Below are 23,798 nucleotides of genomic sequence, written 5' to 3'. Positions count from 1 at the left end.
CTGTGAGGGTCCATGGGGGTCCAGACCACTGAAGAATAGGGTAAAAGGGGGCTAACAAAGTATGCAGAGAAACAGATGGTCTACAGTCTGTAACTGTAGAACTACAAAATGCACATATGTAGTAAGTGGAGTTGATAAAATGGACAATGCGTTCGTTTAAAAACAAGGATGTATCATAATGTTGTGCCTGATATATATAAAAAATAGTATTATATTTGGCTGTTGAGGCTTCTGTGTAATTCTTGATTAAATGTATGTTGTCTGCTTTTATCCTGATAATAAAAAATAAACAACTTGTACTTAATGTCCATTTTGAGTGGAAAAAAGGAAAGGGTGGTCTCTAACTTCTGCAGAGTCCTGTAATATATGACAATAATGATAGCATATTGTTCTACACTTATAATAGATCTTAGTTTTTCCACCCTCCATGATTGATGTGATTGAGTTGACTTTCTTTCGACTGAAAGCAGCGGAGGCAGTGAAAGTCGAACATATTTATAGTCTTGACCTTAATTTCCTGCTCTTGAGTAAGTGGACAAGGGAGGAAGAGGAAAAATATTCCAAATATTTGCACGAGGATCCTGCTCTAAGTTGTGGTGGTTTCCTAGATTGAAAACAAACATGGTAAAATAGCCAGGCTATGGTAGGAAGAAGGCTGAGTCTATATGGATCCCAGATGCAGGGGAAGCTCTGACTTCCTGTTGCCACATTTTTACTGATGGATTGCTGGAATACCAAGGCTTGTTGCCTAAGGAGGCAAAGGATATTAGGACCTAGTCTGTTTAGTAAACATGAATAAGGGTCAGGCAGTGCCATTCATGACATGACAGAATTTGTTTTTATTAGACATATAAAAGTATATGACGCTATTTCCATGATATTTTATTGTCCAACCACCCAACAAACCTCCCTGCCACCTAACCAAACATTTGCTCATCCAGTCAACCACACCATCCACTATTGTTAAAGGAACTGTGGAGATAATCCAACACAGCCAGATTATTGAGTACCTAAGAACAGAAAAGAACAGAGTTCGGCCGTTATTGTTTACAGCAAGAAAAATCCCACTGTGCCACAATTAGTCATAGCTCAGAGAATTCAGTACCACTGAGGTGCATGCTCATTAAAAATGGCCTTGTATGGACTTAAGATATGTGAGGAAGTATTTTTAAGAGATAAGCTGGCCACGTTGAAGCCAGAATGTTAGGTGGAGTGTAATAAGCGATGAAATGGATATATTTATAGCTCAACAGGGCAGGCAGTCATTTTTGGAGAAAGTGCAGGAAGTTAATTCAGCTGTTGTTTTTGCTTGTGAGCACATTTACGCAGAGCACAGAGTCTGATGCAATAGGAGATGCTGCAGAGCTTGTTGTTGTTACATGTGAAGGTTACCACATATCTAGAGTATGCAACAATGTGGAAATGAACATATCTTTCCAATAATTCAGTTGAGATTGAGATTGATCTGCCCTGCCTTGCCACTTCTTCAGTTGAAAAACTTTTCCTTGGACTGAATGGTTTAATCAATGAATCAGCTTGTTGTGCTGATAGACTTTATTTTGAGTTCTTCTAGCTTGTCAAATTTTGATGTGGCACATAGTTATATCATAAACATTATGGGTGTTACTTATTGCTTGTCTGGTATAAGACCATTGAAGATTATATAGGTGTGAAGTTATAAAACACAATAAACAGTCTACCAATAAACAGCTGTATTCTTATTAGTTTATCTTTTTAAGAAACAAAAAGTACGCATGACTTCTCTATTAGTTAGCCAGCTTCATGGGATATTATGACTTTAATAGTCCTCGGTAGTAACTAGCTCCTTAACATGTAGTTACTAATTACATTTTTTTGTCTTTAATTGTGTTGCATACAGCATATGTGCTGCTATTTGATTGGGCACAGCTTGCACTTCGGAGCTTTAGCATTTTATTTTTAACCAAAATTGCATTTAAAACAGAAGAGTAGAGCCTAACAGTCTTCAGTTCCTGTGCTAATAGATGCTGGATGTTGTTTGTTCACTGCAGTTCTATACGTTACTCCACAATTAAAATGTCCATATCATGGAAAACTGAATATTCTTTACTTCCCTCTCTTTTTGTTTAGGACAAAAAGGTTGATGTAGTATGTAAACATTGTTACCATTCTCTGCCCAGTACATAAAGTCCATATTTCAAAACAAATCTCAGTTGGACAAACAGCCCAACATTTTAGGTTCCTCTCTCACTCAGCCTTTCTATCTTTCTCCCTCTAGCACACGCATCGCTGAAGATGGTCTATTTCTGAGTCAGCGTGTGGTGAGCACACTACAGAGTGGAAAAAAGAAAAAGACAGCTGCTTTTGATCGCCCCATCACGTGAGGCCGGCCTACCAGCATGTCCGCAGAGACGGAGTCCAGCACGCCTCAGGCCGAGCAGGCGCCCGTGAAAACACCATCCAAGAAAGAGAAGAAGAAGGGTATGTATCACTGTTTGGAAACCCGGGGCATTCTTGGTATACATCTGCAGGCCTTTGCGTCATTCACATTCACAGACTTTTCTCCTGTTCTCCATCGGTGTTGATTTTAGGCTTCTGAAGGTTTTAGCATGTCATAAGAAAATTATGTAATTTAGGTGCCATGTTAATGTTTGGCTTCTGTTCATAAGAGCTCTCCTTATAATTTCCCAGGAATTGATTGAAGGGTGATTGTCGAATACTTAACTTCTTCCAGGCTAATGACAGCTGAATACCCACATAAAAGCGCATGCCTCAAAGACCATTTATTATCGAATGGACTCTTCATAGTAGGGGTGGGTCGTATGGTGATGTTATCTGCGTACAGGGCTGGGATAGTAGTAAAAATGAGCAGTTAGCTACTTTGTAGCTACCTTCCCATAATTTGTAGCAGCTACAATTTAGCTACTTTTCATCTAATTTTTGACTTGTCAGAACGTCCACCTGACACACTAAACAAGCCCAAGTGAGTGTGAGCAAGACACTGCATTTAATCATACATATACAAAAAGTGTAACCAATAATCAAACTTACACAACCAAAGCCGTGATATCCAACAAAAATTAAGACTAAATGCAAAGTCAGTCATTCCAGATTTTTCCTAACAAAAATCAACAAAACTAACTGAATATAAAGAGAATATTGTGTAAAGCTTTGTCAACTGTTGAAATGAAATCCCAATTTAAACATTTCAGCAAGATACACTGATCAGGCATAACATTATGACCACCTTCTTGTTTCTATGCTCATTGTCCATTTTATCAGCTCCACTTACTGTATAGGTGCACTTTGTAGTTCTACAGTTACAGACTGTAGTCCATCTGTTTCTCTGATACTTTGTTAGCTCCCCTTTACCCTGTTCTTCAGTGGTCAGGACCATCATGGAGAGCATGTAAAATTTGGGTGGTGGATCATTTTCAGCACTGCAGTAACACTGATGTGGTGGTGGTGTGTTAATGTGTCTTGCGCTGGTCTGAGTGGATCAGACACAGCAGTGCTCTTGGAGTTTTTAAACACCTCAGTGTCACTGCTGGACTGAGAATAGTCCACCAAGCAAAAATATCCAGTGCCCTATGGGCAGCGTCCTCTGACCACTGATGGACTAGACAATGATTAGCTCATACTGTACAGCAAGAGATGTCATCTCTGACTTTACATCTACAGGGTGAACTCACAACGCAGGTGCATCTAATAGAGTGGACAGTAAGTGGACGCAGTGTCCAGCAGCACTGCTGTGTCTGATCCACTTGTACCAGCACACACTAACACACCACCACCACATCAGTGTTACTGCAGTGCTGAGAATGATCCACCACCCAAATAGTATCTGCTCTATGAAGGTCCATGGGGGTCCTGACCACTGAAGAATAGGGTGAAAAAAGGCTAACGAGGTATGCAGAGAATTACAGTCTACAATCTGTAATTGTAGAACTACAAAGTGCACCTCTATACAGAGACATTGACATTCAGAGTCTTTATTAAACTTCAGCAGCACTTTAGCCTCAAAATCCTCATCAGTGACTCTGACGCTGGGGTGAGAATCAGGCCTGAATAATCTCTCCACTGCCGCAGAGCTGCTGCAGCTCCACAGCAGAACTAGATTTCTAGGTAAAATAACATAATAATCCTCCTTTGCTGTAAAATCGTTATAACACACAGTTTTAACACAGTTTTCACAATAAATCATCTTAAACGCTGGAGTTAATGTAGAACTGCTAATTCACCCTTTAACGCTGAAGACTGAGGTGCAGGCTGCTGGTCACCATAGCAACGCAGAGAACAAAAGGGCAAAGAGAAAGAAGACGAACATCGATCATTTGGAGATTAATGGACTTATTTACATTTATAATCACTCTGGTTTGCTGATACGTATAATCTGCAGCAACTCACAAAAGTGAAGTCGCTTCTCCTTCTCCTGCTTCTTGTTTGAGGTCAAACGAGAAGCTGGAAGATGAGAAGCGACTTGAACCTCATAAAAAGTCAAACATTGAGAGACATTTTACAAGAAACTCGTAGAGAAATTTCCTGAGATGCAAGAAAAGCGGCTACAGCTGAGCTGAAGGTTGAAGCAGAGCAAAGTGAGTCTTGAGTTTGTGTTTGTTATATTTTTCAGCCTGTATTAGCACATCAGCGCACACTGAGATATACTTACAGCCGAGATGCTAAAATGGACAGAAAATCTTGTGGCTCCCAAGGTGGTTTCAAGTTTGCTGAAAGGACAAAATGGCTCTTCTTAACAATTTTCGCTATAGCTACACAAAAATTTGTAGGCGCTACAGCTACATTTCATAAAACTGTAGCAGCTACAGCTACTAGCTACAGATATTTGTAGCTAACTACAAAAAGTAGCATGCTATTTAGCTACTCCCCCATCCCTGTCTGTGTATATATGCAGTACTGTGCAAAAGTCTTAGGCACCTAAGCACAGTGTTTAAAACCATTTAAAACCACTTATCTTGGCCTTAGAAGCACCATAGAATAGAACACTGGAATAGATGCAAATAAACAGAAATACTGTAAAAGTACCAAGAATTTGTCATTTAAAATCTTGTGAGAGAAGTTTTGGTATCTCCTAGATTCCCCCAATCATTGCAAAGATTTGATAAATTCCATCACTAGCCTTCCTGATTCAACATAATTAAGCATAAATTAGACAATTCAGGTGTTACATTGTAACTGCAGTGCCGCCAAGAGAGGAGATGGAAATGGCTAAATTAGCACAGTAACATGCATAAAACTACTACTTATCGTGTTAATGTTATTTCCTATTATACTAATACTTGTGTTTTTCTGAGAAAATAGATGTTTACTGCTCAGATAAATAGCTTTTGTAATTAAAATTTTATCAGGTGCAGTTTTAGACAGTACTGTGTATATATAACAATACATAATATAAACAAACCTTTGGCAAACATGGAGGTAGTTTTTCCCTAGGATTTTTAAAATGTGGCTCTATTGTTTAACTGCTGCATTTGATCTGTTCCAACTTGTCTGTTCCAACTAACCTCAAGAAAACTAAATATTGTGATACATATCATGTATCGTGGAAATGTTTTGATATTATATTTTTGGCATGTTGCCTGCCCTTAGCATGTCTGGGAGTTCGGTTAGCGGGCGTGTGGGCCAAAACGTGGGTTTTCACAGATGGCTACGCCACTTTCAGGCCGTTTGTTTTTCTAAAGCAGCTTTGCCAGTCACTGCTGGGAGGCTTGTAGCCATGTGCTGAGGTCTGGTTTATCTCAACCCTTTTGTTTGTGCTCCTTTTTCTGTTTCTTTTTTTTTTTTTTTTTTTTTTTTTGGAGGATTATTGAGTTTCTCACTGGAGTTCTGGCTTTGTACCGTGACATACCTCCTCCTTCTTCACAGCGAGGCAGCCACCGGACAAGAACTTTGTGCTAAAGTTTGGTTTTGAGGTTTTAAAAACCCATTATTGTGTAAGCGTGTCATTAGAGAGATAGTGACTGTCTCGGTCAGGTTTTAAAGGGAACCGCTTGTTCCCAGAGGACAAATGTAACTGGGAGCCAGGCCCAGTGTCCACGTCCTCGAACTAGCTAACAAAGCCAGGCTGACGCCACAGTAGACCTCTATATAATCTTCCCTCTGAAGTATAACTTCAGAGTTTGCCTGAGAATGCTTCTTTTGTCACTCCTCCCTCAGACGGAAAGCATCTGAATGGTTTGATTCATATAAAATTAAAAGCCAACAGAGCTTATTTCACTGTCATTTTTATTACACCATATGACACAGTATAGTATCAGTAGTTGTCAAAAATCGAATGAGTAATTGGTTTTGTCATTTTCACATGAGCCTTCTACAATATTTCTTTGGAGTTGATGCATAACATTGAGTTTGCGGTTAAAATGCTCTGCTGCCAAGCTAGACTACGTTGCTGTAGCTAATCAACAAATGTGTATGCTAATGTTACGCAACCAAATATACTACACCTGATCTCTCCTTACTATGTGACCTTTCACACGAATACAAAATACATGTCATTTAACATTAATAATGTATTATAAATATCCTTATTTTGATCAAATAAACATATATCGCTGTTGTCAGAAGAAAACCTTGTATCTCCATTTTTAGCGTTTCCAGTTTTTGAAATATTTTGAAAAGGCCTGTTGCCCTTTACATTGTTTGTAAATTTTATTTATTATAAACAGTGATATGCTTATTGTGCGCTGTTGAATGGATTTTTTGCCACATTCTGTAAAGCTTGTCCATTCTCATAACAGTTCCTGTGAACCCATTTGTAGGCAGAGCATGGTCATATTGAATCATTTGGAGATCATGTAGATGTTCAGTTATAAAATATAATAAGTTAATCAATCTGCCAATGGACCTTTTTATTATTTTACTTCTGAAAAAATGTCCTTTCATGTTAATAGAGGATGGCTGTCTTTTGTATAATTTCCAAGTACTTTTTCCTGCGATGCATGAAACATGAGGCATGGGTCGTCTTTTATTAGTTAGCCAGCTTCATAGGATGTTATATAGTTTTTAATATATTTTGATTTTGACTTTATATGTTCTGCATCTGGAGTACATATGAATGGGCACAGTTGTAATGTTTAACAGACAGCCTATTCAGCCTCTTGAATAGAGGACTTTTCTTTTTTCCCTTTGAGTGGAAAAAGCAGAAATTAGAAGGATTATGCTTTGGCTGGATATACTTCCAACTAAATCTCATAATAAGAGCGCTCTACATTGAAAAATGTGATGGATAGAATTGACTTGATTCAAATTTGTACGTCACTGCCATATGGAAATATACAGTACTGCGCAAAGATCAGAGACTGCCCTTCACTCGTTTAATTTCCAGTCAAAGCAGCCAATAAATTATTCATTTTTCAGTGTCAGGAAAAAAGCAGGAAACATGTTAAGCAGAAAATTACACAGAAGCTTTAATGAGTGCGTGTAATATCACTTTTCTTTCAGTATTTAATGTCTCACCTTTACCTTTATTACAGCTTTCATTCTTTTTGGGAGTGTTGCTTTCAGTCACATCTCCAAAGTTCAATCTTAGACGTTAGTTGCATTTTTCAGTGATGTTGAGGAAGGCTGGACAGAAACACCTGTGAATTTTTCAGATCTGAAACAAGAATGGAGCTTGATTTTCTCAAAGACGAAAGCTTTAAATGCTGTTTATATGATGGTGAGAGTTTTGCCAGGTCATGCATGGTTTAGTCCAATTTACTTTATCTTTAAAGCTGTTTTTGAACTACAGTTTTGGGAGCACCTGTTTTTTCACTTATTCTCTTTCATCTTTCCACTTCCTTGTGCAAGAAGTGCTCAGAAATATCTCCTGAAAAGTGAATTATGTGTATTTAATAGTCGTTTTGACTGGAAATTAAATAAATGAAGAATGGTCTTTGACTTTTGCACCATACAAAAATATTTTATATCAACACAGTTAATGCCAGATGTGTTGATATATTCATATATTTTTATATATTTTATTTATGTGCATGTGATGCATACATTTGAATCAAGTAAATTCAGTAAATCCCTTTTTTTGTGTGTGAACATGCACAGTATGATGATTTATATTAGGCTTGTTATATGCATATTTTCTTCATAACATAAACATAATCCAAAAATGGCAATTTTATGTTGTTTCAAATTCAGCCCAGTTAGTATACAAGTCGTGTACACCTGATTTCCAAACTAAGTCCATTGATAAACAATGGCAGGCTGCTAATGAAGCTGAACTGATGGATGAGGGTGCTAGCTCCATTTGACATGTACATAGGCTGCTCTGTGACCATGTTACATTGCTCAGCGCCTTCTGAAGTAGGTCATGGTGGCCTACAGAACACTAAAAGCCTGTATGCAGCATTTCACAGGCCTCCTTGACCCAATAGTTCTCTGGATTTATTTTGCTAAGCTGGGCCCGGTGCACAGTGGTATTGTTTGTCTTGCCTGGCTTGCTCATTCCAGAGGAGCACGCCGGTGATGGATTCCATTAAGGCTCTGTTGCTGTTTCCACAATACCTTCCAGCTGCAACTGCGAGACCTTCTCCACCACGTCTGTTTATGATCTTTTTCCACAGGCATGAAAACAACTGGACTCATTCTCACAGTCCCATGCTGAGGAGCCTACGGTGACTCAGGCTATAAAGTGCATCTGGGGTGGATGGACGATTCACACCGTGATGCATTTCCCATTAAAACTCCAGTAACAGCATTAAAAAGTGTTAACCAGTGCAGAGAATAACGTTCAGCTAGATTATTTGTTAGCTAGCAATGGTTGAGGAAAAAATCAAATGCTCAAATGATGGCCAAAGATAGTATATCCACCAAGACAGTGGAGCCATGAGATTGCAGCTAACAAGTAATTGAAGCTTATAGTCAATTAGCATCATGCAAACTGAGAATTTGATATGATTTGATGCAAGTATGTGATTTAGGCATGCCGTTACTTAGCTACATTAGCTACATACTATTAATTAGCAGCATTAGTTTCATATCATTACTTGGGTACATTCGATCTATAGCATTACATAGATACATTAGATTTTTACCCTGACTTAGCTATATAAGCTTCATACTACTATTTAGCTACATTAGCTCCAAACCATTGCTCAGTTTCATATGCTTAGCTGCTTTGGCATCACACCATTAACATTAGCTTCCAGTACAAATCTAAAGAAGCAAACTCTGACACCATGTCTTAGGTGTCTACATTTGGAGGAAGGGAAAATGATCTACACTTGATTTTTTTGGCCCAGTTGTTGCTTTGAGGTAATGAAGTTTCCTTTGCCTTAGCTAAGCTTGTCACTTCATACATGACATTTTAAAACATAATGGCTTTGATTGACATGCTAGTCTTGCTCTGAGACATATCTGTGTCTGCTGAAAGAATCAATTAACCTTGGCACCAGTATCGCCTGCATCAGGGAGCTCATTTGTAAATGGCTGGCGTTTTAAGTGCCTGTCACTTGTGAACGTCAAAGCACACCTCATATCAGGAGCACAATGGGAAACTTGTAGTTCCAAAAAGCTGCTGTCTTGCTGTCTAAGGAGCTTAGCGGTCATAGGTCAAGCTGTAAATGACGTGCTTGGTGAGGTCACAGAGTTGCCCCCTAATGTTTCACTATTTTAAAACCTCAACACATCTGTTGGGGGCTATCTTAGTTAGAAGGCTTGTTTTTTTTTCTTTAACCCTTAGACGTCTAGAGTCATTACTGCACATTAAACTGTGCTTAAATGTAATGGCATAATTACCTACTGAAGTACATAGTTAATGAACATTTACTTTCAATTTACATTCTGTATGGTATTTTTGATTGTGCTCTTCTGACTTTATGTCAAACATATTACTTAATCATGTAAAGGAGGTCTCTCATTTGTTCAAGGACAGTATTAATGTTCTCTAGTTGTTGATTTTTAAAACACTGAATAGATGTCCATGACTCAATAACAACAGTATTTGGCTTTTATATGGTGACTTCTTAAAGAATAGAAGGTTCTAAATCACTTTATTGCTGGGTTTTCATCCAGGAAATCCTGGCATGGCTAGTTAAACATATTTTCAGTCGAAAGGACAGACAGATGAGCTTGCTTGATAGCACTGTTATGATTCTGGAGTTTTTGCTTGGTTGTTAGCTTTTGCTCTTTAAGTTTCTCTGACTCTAAAAGAAACAAAGGACATATGTTAAACATGTTAATTGTGTACCAGTAATACCAAGATTCACCTGTTTAGAAAAAAATTGGTTCTCTGAGGTTTTACAGAGTAGAAAAGCATCACTTATTTCTTCTAACCAGATTCAGTATTTTGAAAACATTAACCACAACACATCAATTGTGCCTTCAGACTAATGGAAGTCAATAGAGAGGAACTTCTCGCAAACTTTACAAAGCTTCTAGCCACTTTTCACAAAATGCTTAATTTGCATTAGATTAAGAGCATCATTACAGGTTTTACCTATTAGAATTGCCCTTTAACAAGCCTTGAAGCTTTCCTTCTTCTTCCACTTACCAAAAACAGAGTCAGCAGAGTCAGTAGTGTCTGACCTATTCAGATGGAGAGGAAGTGAGTGAAAAAGGCCTGCGCATTTGCTGGCATTATGCGTTAATGGGGGTTGTCCTGTTTCCTGGTGCTAACAGGGGGAACCTCCAGCCTGCTGGGTCTCTGCATGTTGTGAATGTCAATAGCGTCTCTCAGCTTGTCCACGACAGGACCAAAGTTTGGGCCCCCGCCTGGAATTGCCCATTATTTCTTTTAGTCTCTCCGCCCCTGCTATCTACACAGGGCCGGCAGCCGAGTAGGGAACCCTGCCGTATATTGAGTAGTGATGGGAAGTTCAATTCATTTTACAGAACTGCTTCTGTTCTTTAAACTGACTACATTAAATGGTACCATGCTTTTACATTATGTAGAGGTTCTTCATAGAGGCATGAATATTCTAGCCTAAAACTAACATTTAACATGTTATTTGTCACTTTGTTTTCTGTAGCTCATCATTATCCCTCTGCCTCATCAGTTTGACAGAATTCATGATTTTATATCATTTTCACATATTCTCTCACTACAATACCCAGAATGCATTATTCAGTTATATCATACAGCCACTGGGAATCCCTGTGCTGTCATTCATACCTGACTGCTAGCCTAGTCTATAGGCTAATAAATACAACAAAGCTTGCATTACTCCTAATGGCAAAAATGTGAAGAAAAATTTATAAAGATTTTTTAAAGAATTTTATAAAGATAATCTGAGGAGTCATTTTTGTAATCTTCCTATAGCATTCACCAGCAAGTGAGGAAAAAAAACAGCCAACCCCGAAGCAGTTGCAGTTATTCAAAAGTTCTCACCTTCAAGGAACATCATCAAAAGCGGGGTTTAGTTCCTAGTCTTTAAAGTCTTCAACCTGCAGAATCTTCTACTATGGCGACATGTTTACAGAAATGTTTAAAACAGAGGTAGTGATGGTGACTTTTTTCATTTTGGCCAGAGTGGCCCCCTTTAATCTTTAGGGTTTTGCACACTCTCATTAACAAAAGTGGTTCTTTAGGGAAGAAAAGGGGTTCTTCTATGGCATTGATCCAAAGTGCCAAATTTGGCACCTTAATTTTCAAGAGTGCATTGGTAATAATGAGCTAAAAAGCTCTAGAGAAAGAAAGCACAAAGCGCTGTGGAAGAGAGTGAGTTGAGAAAGAGATTGAATAGAAAAGTCAAGTGACAGAGAATTCAGAAAATGGGAACAAGATGAAGAGACAAAGCTCACAAAGAAGCAAGTCCAGAGACAGTAGAGCCAAAGCTGCCAAAATCTGTGAAAGAGGATAAGCGAAAGAGAGTAATGGACTTATGGATGACTGGTAAGTAAATCAAACTGAGAAACTGATGCCAAGAGAGATAAACAGAGAATGGGCAGCTTAATGGGTTGATAAGAAGACAGAAAAAGCACTTGCAGAGAAGGTAATGGTAAGTTCCAATCTTAACAGCTGACCTGGAAGATACAGTGCAATCAGAGAAGACTGTGAAGAGAACCAGCTAAAATTACTTTAGGCTTTATATCAGCAAAAGTATGTGATGTTTGAAGACATAACATTTACTGTGATATCCAGGGTAATCTCTGAGGCTGAACTCTGAAGGACTGCTAGGAGTTGCAGAGACGTTTAGCTCTTAAACACCAGTTTAAGTTTGCAGTCATTGCCAATCGCCATAACAGAGCTGTGGATTACTAAGGTGGTCTTTATCGCCTGTACTGTGATTAAGTACCACATTTGTGACGCCTGATTAATGTACACCATTCGAGGAAGTCAAGCGATGATGAGAGAACCTTTTTGTGAAGCACAAAAGCCTTAATAATGGGTTGTGTTGATTGTGACGGACCTGTAATTGCCTTTTGGTGTGTCAAACGTACAGACTTGCCAAGGAGACTCTGTTCCCAGACGTTTTGTCTCAGTGTAGAGACACTACACTGAACCATGTGCTGTGTATGGTTTGTTATTGCTCTTGGCCAGAGCACAGAGGTCTACAAATTAAATGCTTTGTGATTTACAACTTATGAAGTGGTTCACAAGTTCATTGTTTTGTCGCTGGAGGAATTTGTGCTCTGTGCAGTTCAAGGTGTCATGCTTCATATTAGCTAATTCACAGCTAATAAAGAATCTTTTTGGTCTGCACTTCCAAGCTGCTAATCATTTTAATAGGTTGTAGTCGGTGTTTTTAAGAGCTAAATCACCATTAGCTGGCTTGTCCTCACTTAATGAATCTGGTGTGAAAAAAGGACTTTTTACGTTTTCATTTACTTTTCATGTAATTGTACACTTTGCCGTGCATCTCTACATCCTGAATTTTAGCTGTTCTTAAATGGGAATTTCACCGATACATAAAAAAATGTGCATAATTAAATGGTCAAGAAGTAAACCCAGACATTTAGAGTGGTTTGATGTGAAATGCTTTGTTCTAGAGAAACTTAGTATCTCAGAATTGTTCATGGTGGTGGTAACATGAACCAAATGCCTGAATAGTTTAAAGGTTAATTCCATTGTTCAGCATTTCTGCAGAATTCGATTTTCGAAACGTAAACCAATTCATTCAGAGTGGTTTGATGTGAAGTGGTTACTTTTTAGAGAAACTTACCGACGTGTTCTTTACAGTGGCCCTGCATGTGTTTTAAAAGTAGATTTTAGGTTAAAAGATTGTTGTTGTAACTATTTTGTGTAATAACTTTCTGTGACGTAACTGTTAAAGGCATTATACTCTTCAGATGTCTTGTCCCTATCACCACCAACGTGAACTAATCTGACTTGGTGGGTTTCTCTAGAGTGCAGCGTTTCACATCAAACCACCCTGGCTGACTTTGTTTACATCTTAGCCATTTCATTATGGAGAAAAAAAGAAGAGGGCTTCCCCTTTAAATATGACTAGACGTTGTTGTATTAGAGTTTATTTCTTCAGTTAGGTTCGGATGTCAACAAATATGTGTCTTGATCTCAGGTCAGGTCTTCATTTCACATTTGAGTTCTCACAGCCTGTTTTTCCCCTTGTTTTACTTTTGCTTCCCATTGTTTTCATTACCCAAAAACAGTTTTTTGTTTTTTTTTAATCTGGCGTACTGGAGTCTCTTACTTGTGCTGTTGACAGAATTTAGTGCCAGATTTGAAGCCAAATTGTACTCACTTTATATAAATAAATAAAAGATTGTGATGTGGAATGTAAACATTGTTAACGTTTCAAAATGTCCCATTCACTCCGCCAGTCTAGACAGTCCGTATATGGAAACTAAGCTGCAAAAACAACTAATTTTGAACTCACTGCTTTTGTGATGTCCAAAACTAACACATTTACACATATCCACCTTTTCAGCCTACAGCAGTTTATTTCCACCAAATCACACTGAAGTTATAAGGAGTGTTTCAGCCTGCAATAATACAGTAGAGCCAGTCAAAACAGAGATCATTTATATGTACCAGCATTAAAATCACAGTAAGAAAAACAGCCTGTCGTTGGTAAAAAGTGCCAGCCAAATGTGCTTTTATCAATAAGGTTTACTTCAACACTTTAGGTAAGGATGGGCTGGTTTACTGAGTTTAGGTCAGATTCAGACTGATTGAGAAAATATCTGGCCCGATTAAAGCTCTACATTGTGACCTCACAAAATGTTATCTTGGTATGATCGTTACATAACCCCAGCATGGCACTGACAGGTAAAGTCATCTTGTTTCATTAGATTAATGCAGTCTTTATGTTTTCTTTATCTCCATCCCAGCTGCAGCCAGTCCAGAGAAAACAGATGAGTTCCTGCTAGCCAGGTTCAAAGGTGATGGTGTTCGGTACAAGGCCAAGCTAATCGGAGTGGACGATGTGCCTGAGGCCCGAGGGGACAAAATGAGCCAAGACTCCATGATGAAACTGAAGGTGGGTCAAATGGCAAACAGTCCAAAACACATTGAACTCATTTTCAGGTTAGAATGACCTTACTGTAAGATGAAATCACTTGATGTATAAAACTTCAGAGTACAGTGTTGAAAAATGTTTTTTGTGGATTAGCTGTCAGCCTTCGATAGTTTCAGATCTATTGTAAAGCATATTATGTTAAATTATACTAAAATCTAGTCATTTAGCTTAGAGTAAATGAAATCTGGTTTCTTTATATTTATACAGAATAACGTTACATTCAAATCATGTCAAGTCTATTATTCCCTTGTAATGTTATTCACTGTTAAACATCGCATATTTTGAGAATTCTGTTAACAGCTCATTAAATCCAGTGGATTCAATTGCAAGAAAGCCTGTGTACTTGATAAGAGAAATATCCTAAAAAAGTCTGCTGGTTAAAATATAGCTGAGCAGAAGCAGAAAATTAACTGTTATGATATTTGGAGCATATTGTAGATATTGTCAGTACTTAAAGAGGAATGAGTAACATGTTTTATTTTAAAGAGAGCGTAATTGTATTTAGTGCAGTGCCGTATGTGAAACATCGAATAAATACTGTTGTGTGCATATCTTTGATACTATTTTTAAAATCTTGCACCGCTGCCTCTTTTTTGTGTTTCAACTTATCAGAAAAAGTAAATATCAGGATGTTATGTATCAGAATTACTCGAAATATTGTACTGTTACGTTGTTGCAATATCATCCACCACTAGGTTAAAGCAAAGATCAAGGCTAATGGAAACTGCTGTTTTTTTCTGAAAGATGAACACTTCATTTGTTGTGATAAGATGGCCATAATGGCTTATTATTAGAGTCAAACCTTTCACGTTTTAGCTAAATAGGTGGGATAAGAAGGTGCAGAGTCTAGGACTGTTTCTCAGAACAAGCCTTGGTTCATCGACTTTGCATGTTGAGTTCTGAAGCTGAGAACATGTTGGTTAATTCGCTGAGTGTGTGGTGGTTTTCAGGGCAAGGCGGCAGCTGCTCGCTCTCAGGGCAAACACAAGCAGAGGGTGTGGGTGAACATCTCTCTATCGGGAATCACCATTATGGACGAGAAGACAGGGGTGAGTCTCCTTTCTACATGCTGCCCATTACTGCACTCCCATTATCATGTGTCTTATTAAGATATTTCTCTTATTGTTTTCATTAATTGTGCTTAATTATGCTTGCTGACTCCTCTGCAGGCAGTGGTGCTGGAACATGCGGTGAATAAAATCTCCTTTATTGCTCGTGACGTGACTGATAATCGAGCATTTGGCTATGTGTGTGGAGCCGAAGGCCAACACCAGTTCTTCGCCATAAAAACTGCACAGCAGGTCTGCTGGGTTTCTATTGAGCGTACTTCTTTTCTCTCCCTCTCTCTCTCTTTCTCTCTGTCCCTCTCTCACTGCCATATACACATACATGTTTGTTTTTAATACCTAATAAGGACATGGGGTCTGTTTAAATTATGTTTGCTTTAGTCTCTGAAATTGTATCTTTTCAGGAGAAGGAAAAATGTTAAATTTATTCTACATTAATGTCACAAGGACACTTTCTGTTTGTCCACAAGTAAATACCCATATGTAATATTTCCCATGCACTGTATATCTGTAAGAGACTATATGTCCATTATGTATTATATATATGTAAGTACATGTATGTAATTATATGTCCAAAGGTCTCATATGTATTATATAAATGTAAGTATCTTGTACATATGTAAGGACTTATATATAACAGTATATTCCACATGTATTTTGTATATATAAGTACCTGTATAATGAGAATTTTCACATTCACACTGACCTTATTCGGTCTGGACCTTCAGACTTTTCAGTTTACAAAGTCATTGCTGTTTTTGATCTTGTAGGTTAGCTCAGTTTTCTCTGCCCACAGAGTCATTTTGGTTCTGAAAATTAACAAAACACAGAGAAACATAAACACAAACTAAGACTGCATACTAGTATTGCAATCATATACCTACATATTGTGGTTGCAGTATATTAAAAATGTCTGACTCATAGTTAAATATTAAACAATATAATAAATATTGAACAAATTTGAACAGTTTTGTTGGATTACATGAATACTGCAATCCAAACACCCACAGAAACACACTATTGTGATTGGTCTGGATGCTCTCTGCGCACAGTGTGAGTAGTTAGAGGGCTTATTTACATACTGCAAATATCAGTAAATGGCTTTTATTGTGATATTGATTAACAAATGACAAATATTGTGCAGCCCCAACACACACACACACACACGCACACACACACACACACAAAAGTGTAACTAACACACACCGTCTCATTCTCTTCTCTCTTAACACACTAATCACGCACACACATACACACCTTTCAGGAAGTGCTGTGTTACAGTCTTTGTGTTTCCTTTCAGGCGGAGCCTCTTGTCATTGACCTGAAGGATCTCTTTCAACTCATCTTCAACATGAAGAAAAAAGAAGCAGAAGGCTCAAAGAAGGTACTGGAAGTCTTTACAACGGAGTACTACACGATCCTGACCCCAATACTGCCATTACAGCATTCATAGTGTTCAAGGCTAATCACACCTCTGGCCTCAGGAAGTGATTTTTAAGACAGTGCCGGTCACTAGCATGACAGCTGTATTACAGTTATCTCTTAAAGTTGCATTAGATTTTTTTTATGGCATTTTGGCTGACGCTCTTATCCTTACAATTTGATCATTTTACACAGGTAGGCCAAGGCGGTGTTAGGAGTCTTGCCCAAGGAGGACTCTTATTGGTATAGTGTAGAGTGTTTGCCCAGGTGGGGATTGAACCCCACAGTGTAGAAGGCAGAGGTGTTAACCACTACACTATCTCAACCACATTACCGCATTACCCTGCCCTGCAGAGTGAACAAGCACAGCAATAGAGAAACAGAGAAAAAAATAATTATGAAGGTTTGTTACTTATTACTTTTATAAAATGCAGACAAAATACAATATGATTAAACACCAATAAATATGATAATCACAATAAAGACTTTTTCCATCCAACAATGAGCCTGTGGTTGCCAGACAACATAACAATCAAAGATTATTCCATGAACAGCGCAGTGATTCTTAATAACTTGTCGCATTAATACAGAATTTAACAAGAGTTTGGCCAAAGCCAGAGACCACAGTCCTTTATTCATTTAATTTACAGCTTAAATCACCATGATATACTTTATTTCTCAGAGATATTTCTGTGAAAATGAGATATAAAGTAATTCACTTGCACAAGGAAGGAGAAAGTCAAATAAAAATAAAAAATGGGAATTTCTAAAATTGAAGTTTAAAAACTATGAAATGACAGAGAAAGTGGTACTCCTCTTAACAGCTGTGAAGGACCACCAAAACTGTCACCATCAGATAAACCGTGTTTAAAGCTTTCATCTTTGAGAGAGAAATCAAGCTCCACTCTTGATTCAGACCTGAAAAAAATCCACACGTGTGCATTGTTTCATTGTGAGAAGACAGTGCTGTGGGTCTGAAAGAACGTGTTGTTACTGAGAAGTGGTTACTGAGAAAATAAAACAGACAAAAAAAGAACATTTATACTGGAGCACCAAAACTGCTAAACTCAAATGGACTGACTAAGTCTGTAATTGGGATTAATTGGATTGTAAGAGGCAGAAAATGCAACCAACTTCTAAGACTTGACTTTGGGGGTGTGGAATAATTGAACTGAAAGCAAGTTTTCTGAAAAGAATGGTATCTGGGATCAAGGCAAAAGGTAGACACATTAAATACTGATTTCTTTTATACATATATTTAGCTTTTGAGGTGTCCATGTTTTTTCTGCTTATTTTCCTGATACTGAAAAATGAACACAATGCCCATTTTGTCTAAAATGAAATAAATAAAGGTTGGGCTCTGATTTTTGTACAGTACTATAAGTGTGAATATTGATTGAAGGCTTCAAATGTGGCAAGTCTGGGGTTTTAGAACTTGAACTGTACTTTTCTTCTAATATAATTTAACTGATATATCTAAAACATGTTTAGCTGGACAGCAACAGAATTTGATTTTTGAAGCTGTTTTTTTTGAAGCCACTGCTGTTTGTCTTTGTAAGGCAGTATAGTTGTTTTAATATGTATCCAGAACATTTATTGTTTACACAATTCTAGCCCTAAAAGCTTAATTGGCATCAGATACTTTAGTCAACAGTCCAGTTTGGAGACAGTTATGTTTATGGGATTCAGTCATGGAATGATAACATGAAAATGACTGAACCCACTTCTCCAAATTTAAAATGTATTTTTAAAAAAGTTAATTGAACTTCTAATAGTAAGTTAATCATTGTGCTACATTTTATCAGATTATTATTTGAAGTTCAGTAAAATCTAAAAGTGAAAGTGGTGTGGTTAACTATCTTTTTAGATAAGGTAAAATATCTAACCATTTTTGTTTTTATAGTGTAGTTTTGTAATACTTTTTTTTGTAATATCACTCACCCAGATTTGAATTAGCTTTGTTTCCACTGGCGTTTTGATTAATCTCGACACCCATTCTCTGAAGAAATATTGCCCTGCTTTCATGCTAAATCTTCTTTCATTAACATATCCGGTTGTCAAGTTTATCACAGTCAGACATCTGCTGTGTTTGTTCTGTTTGCTGTAGTCTTTTAAGGCCTGTTATCTTTGCTATCTTGCTAATTAGGTTCTGTCTCCTTTCTAGGAAGAACCAAATAAAGTAGTAGAGGTAAGTGTAGACATCTGCCATAAATGATAAGTACTACTTTTAAAATAGGAATTCAACTGATTTCTAAAAATTCAACCGTTGATGTGAAATGGGGCGTTGCATAGAAACCTACCTAATTAGAATTCTTTACAGTGGTGGTGATGGGAACCAGGTGTCCCCATGTCTACATCTACAACATTTTATATACTGTCCAAATCTATTTATAATGATAAAATGATATCTTAAAGTTGATAAGAGCATGATTTTCTTTCTTAAGACACACTGCATTTACGTCTCCATTGTGAATGGCTTTTTAAAAAAAAATGTATGTTACGCCGAAACCTAAACTGTCACCATCACTGTGGTGTCTCAGTTTCTCTAGAATGGTGTGATTCACATCAGACTACACTGAATGACTTTACATCTTAATCATTTAGTTTGAAAGATCTGTGCAATTCCCCTTTAAATGATTTATAATGACCTGTTTTATATTTATTATATTACTTTTTTTGCTATCTGATTTGAATAAGTACAATTGTGCTCCACAGAATGGCAGCGAAGCTTCACACAACAATGACAGAAAAGTGAGTATTTGCTGTTTTGCCGTTTTTGGGTTTCTTGGTATAGAATTACAACTACGTTACAATGATCTTTTGTACTGTTTAAGGTGTATACAGTAGATTAAAGTGGTAAGTTCATCAAAAATATAATTGAAAAATTTTCCCCTTACCCCAAATGTGGTAAGATGTGTTCAAAGGTCCTGTCGTTTTCACTGAAGCTAAGGGGCTAATGTGTCTGACAAGTAATGGATGCTTGTACAACTATATGCAAAATTTTGGGCATCCCTGGTCAAATGACATGTTTTGTTAATGTCCTGCATGAGAACAAGTACTTATCCTCTAAGGAGGGCTCACTCATGCACACTTTAATGCACAATTACTGTTTGTTTTTGTTTTTGTTTTTTTTTTTTGTTTGTGACATTTTGTATTTTTTTTTTTTTCTCAACTATTTAGCCTCAGTAAGTAAATAGAAATGCACAGGTAAGTCACATATGTAAGTTTGTTCCTTGTAAAGGATGTGTTAACTTTTTATTTAGAAAATTAACACAATTATTTCAAACATTCTCTACATGGAACAATCTTAAAAACGTCACTTATCGGCATAGTTTAATGAACAGTTTCTTTTTCTTTTTCTACTATTTTAGTCTCAGCAAATAAATAGAAATTGTTCACTAAAATCTGCAGAAAAGTAACATATTTGTTTGTTGCCTGTAGAAAATGTGTTCACTTATTTTTAACTTAGAACATTAACAAAATCTGTCATTTGACGGGGGATGTTCAAACTTTTGTATTCAACTGTACTTTATCAATTAGTATCATATAAACTATGTGCCAGAATCACTTCACATTTGCCGCACACCTCACAGAATTCTTAAGTAACAACCCATTAGACTTGCTTATGGGGTTTCTGACACTGTATGACGTACTGTTTTCTGTGAAAACAGACAAAGATATGGATCTGTTTGAGGCTTTAAGATGACTGCTCCTGCTGTTTTTAGCTCCACTACATACTGGTGTCCATTTTATCACTTTAATGTCTGAGAATTACCACAATGACCTTTCTCAAGTTCACTACAATTACTTGGACCAAAACTATAATCAACTCAAGCCGTAGATTTATCTGCTTATGATACCCAAGCAGACTCCATGCTATGTCCCAGCCTTTCTTGCCAGGGTGGGATAAACGAATGATGTTCGCAGGCAGGAAGTCACAGAGACGTGCCAACTACAGCCATTTAGACTCATGTCTCTGTGAAAAACACATCTATGCTCATTCTCTCTTAATGAATCACCTCCACTCTAAGTCCCTTCCATGTTCCCTCAGTGCTGTAACTAACTTTTGCTGCTTTGTAGTAGTAGTGGTGCTTGTATTAGGTGATCACAGTCGGGGATTACTAGGTTACAAAACTGGAATAACCGTAAGAATGTTGATTAAAATACTTGTGTACAACAAACATAAGACAGAATGCCGTCACGAATAATTAATACTAAATAAATTATTACATTATTTTAAATTATAGAAGACACAGTGCACTCACAGAACTGAAGTACCAAGCATTTTATGCAAGGAATCATTTCATGATAACGGTACCAATTGATGCTCTGTTAAAGAGAGAAATATTTGCAAATAGGTGCTTTTCAAGGATTAATATACTCAGTTTCTTATTAAAACTTGCATATGATGTTTATCACAAGTGAAAAAAGGTATGTTTGAATTTTTTATTGATTACATTCCTTTTTTTCATATCGATAGTGTTAGACAGTCTTTAAAGGTCCATCTACAATATAAGTAAATATAAGTAAAGTTGTGTTTACATGACATCTTTCCCACACACAAGTGTGTTTCCATATTAATATTTAGAAATTTAATATAAATGTAAATAATATGAACATCTCCAGGACCCATCAGGCACAACTTGTCCACCCCATGATATTAAATAGACAAAGAAAACTTTTTTTTCATTCACAGACAAGTCATGTACTTTATTGTTGACAATCTGAAATTAAAGGCAATTTTCTTGATAATGCAGTGTGTCATGGTCAGTTTAGCCTGAAATATTTCCCCTGTCAAATATTTAGTGTAAAGGGACTGTTCTTCTTAGTGTTTTTTGGCACAGAAAAATAAATGTGGATACATTTATTATCATAATATCCATTTGGCACTGATCTCAAATCTCTAATGTAATATCTCCAAGATAGCTTTTTGATATATGTTTGTTGTGTTTTTTGATATATGATGTCATTTGTCGTTGCAGTTGTTGGTCCCTCATTAATGTTTTCGGCATGGAATCTTCTGTTAAGTTCATTACTTATCCGTTTCTTGCAGGGCGTTGAACAGCTGGACTTGTTTGGAGACATGTCGACCCCGCCAGACTTGCATTCTCCTTCGGTAAGCGTCGATCCAAACAGCATCATCCAACCCAGCATGCTCCAGCTAAAGCTACAATATATACAAAGTTAGACATTTAAACAGTCCAATGGTTTCCTACTCAGTGTACCAATTAAAAATGGTTCTTAGTGAAAATGAATGAGATCACAATCAGTTTCAAGTCACAAAACTTGTTCCACTATTATGGATTACAACCTTTTTTTGCTTTAAAGGTAATAAAGGACTATTTTCTGCCTTTTTTTCTATTCAACCTTTTAATCATGTGTTTACTCAAGTGCTGCTATCATATTTATTTTGATATGTAAAGAACATTATTTAACCAAGATGAAAGGTTTTATCTTTTAATTCAGTTGTTAATTAAAATGCTTGCTGGACAAAATCTCATATCTGCAAAATGTTACTTTAACTTTAAATGGAAGTCAAAGGAACATGGAAGATTTTTTCCATGTATTTCTAGACCATATTTATGGGTCCATTTATTATGAAAGTATGAAATACAGTTTGTAAATGGCAGCTCATGATTTCAAATTCTGTAAAAGATAAAAGGTTTCATCTTGACAGTGAGGATATATTAACAGGAATATTCGGCACTCATTTATTTCCCATATATCGTTATTTTGAACAAATCAACAATAAGCCCCTAGTGATCTAAATTCCAGTCTGAATGTGCAGTTTACTCAGAAACTATCAGATAGCATCCAGCAATAAAGGCAGCATTATGCTCCTTTAATGTAGTGATCGAAAACACATTACAAGGAAAAGCTCCAATTCCACATGTGATACATTTTACTATGCCCAGTGTACCCATTTAACAACAACTCTGAGTAAAGATTTTAATGGGACAAGGTCTCTGAATATATCTCTGAAGATTTAGGTTTGTGTTAGATAAGAGGGAGAGTGAAATCATTCACCAGACGCTCTTTCCCAGGGCGCCTCCGTGTTAAAAAATGTGTCCAAATGAGGAACATAATTGGTGCCATTGAGACTCAACTCCAGCTTTCATATCGAGCTGTGGAGCCTTTGCTGTTGAGTCTCTGGTCTGCTCGCAAAGTGTCTGATTGACCTCAGCTTTAAGGAAATGAGGTCTCTGGGAATAAAGGAGCTTGGCTGAAGCCAAGAATAATAACCCATGCTGTAACTTACAAAAGGCCCAATTGTTGGTGGTGAGGAACCACTAAGCAGAGGTACATTCTGTCATATGAAGCCAGTTTTTCTCACCATGATTGATTGTAAGAACAAGAAGAATAAGGGTCTGCGCCTTTTTTAAGTTTCAGTATGGACTACACTAGAAATAATGTGGTGCTATAAAGTGGGATGTTTCCCCCTCAAATTGAGATGGAACTAAAGTATTATGTTATTAACAGCCTGGGACTTGGTATTTGTTGTGGTAGCCTGTTTCAAGGATTGTCCTTGTTATTCCTTTTTTCCTGGTTTTGATAAAGTGTTTGTTTTTCCATTTAAATGCAAAAACTATGAGAGTTCACGCTCAGGTAATGTCAAAATATTCACAGTGTCTGTTCACAGTTGTAAAAATCAGCCATTAAAATCCAGTCACAACTGGATATGAGGTTTATGGAGGCATTCTCATTGGTCAGTTGACATAGCATGTCAATGTCAGTGGTTTGAAGTTATGGAGTGAACGTTTTTTCTCATCTCACTGCATGTTTCCATTGCATTGCTATGCCTTCTCAAAAAACATAGTACATCCATGCATTTTCCAGTAGCCATTCTGCTTATTATATTAGACATAGGGTTGTTAGTCCACAGCTATGGAAAAGTGGAGCA

At 37.1% G+C, this 23,798-nt stretch overlaps 1 protein-coding gene across 3 annotated transcripts in view; it reads left to right on the top strand.

Annotated features, from left to right (window-relative positions):
* The window catches only part of si:ch211-204c21.1 (disabled homolog 2), a 45,825-nt gene that overhangs the window by 13,551 nt on the left and 8,476 nt on the right, over nucleotides 1-23,798 (top strand). For all 3 annotated transcript variants that reach the window (XM_037531750.1, XM_037531751.1, XM_037531752.1), the window contains 8 exons: nucleotides 2,258-2,460; nucleotides 14,221-14,369; nucleotides 15,359-15,457; nucleotides 15,578-15,709; nucleotides 16,776-16,859; nucleotides 19,062-19,085; nucleotides 19,613-19,648; nucleotides 21,951-22,013. In XM_037531750.1, the coding sequence (XP_037387647.1) occupies nucleotides 2,379-2,460; nucleotides 14,221-14,369; nucleotides 15,359-15,457; nucleotides 15,578-15,709; nucleotides 16,776-16,859; nucleotides 19,062-19,085; nucleotides 19,613-19,648; nucleotides 21,951-22,013 (669 nt within the window). In that variant the 5' untranslated portion in view covers nucleotides 2,258-2,378. The remainder of the gene's footprint in view (nucleotides 1-2,257; nucleotides 2,461-14,220; nucleotides 14,370-15,358; nucleotides 15,458-15,577; nucleotides 15,710-16,775; nucleotides 16,860-19,061; nucleotides 19,086-19,612; nucleotides 19,649-21,950; nucleotides 22,014-23,798) is intronic.

Source organism: Pygocentrus nattereri, chromosome 20 (assembly GCF_015220715.1).
Source record: "Pygocentrus nattereri isolate fPygNat1 chromosome 20, fPygNat1.pri, whole genome shotgun sequence".
Taxonomy (NCBI): domain Eukaryota; kingdom Metazoa; phylum Chordata; class Actinopteri; order Characiformes; family Serrasalmidae; genus Pygocentrus; species Pygocentrus nattereri.
Note: the sequence above shows the minus strand (reverse complement) of the source record. Positions and strands in the feature narration are given on the sequence as shown.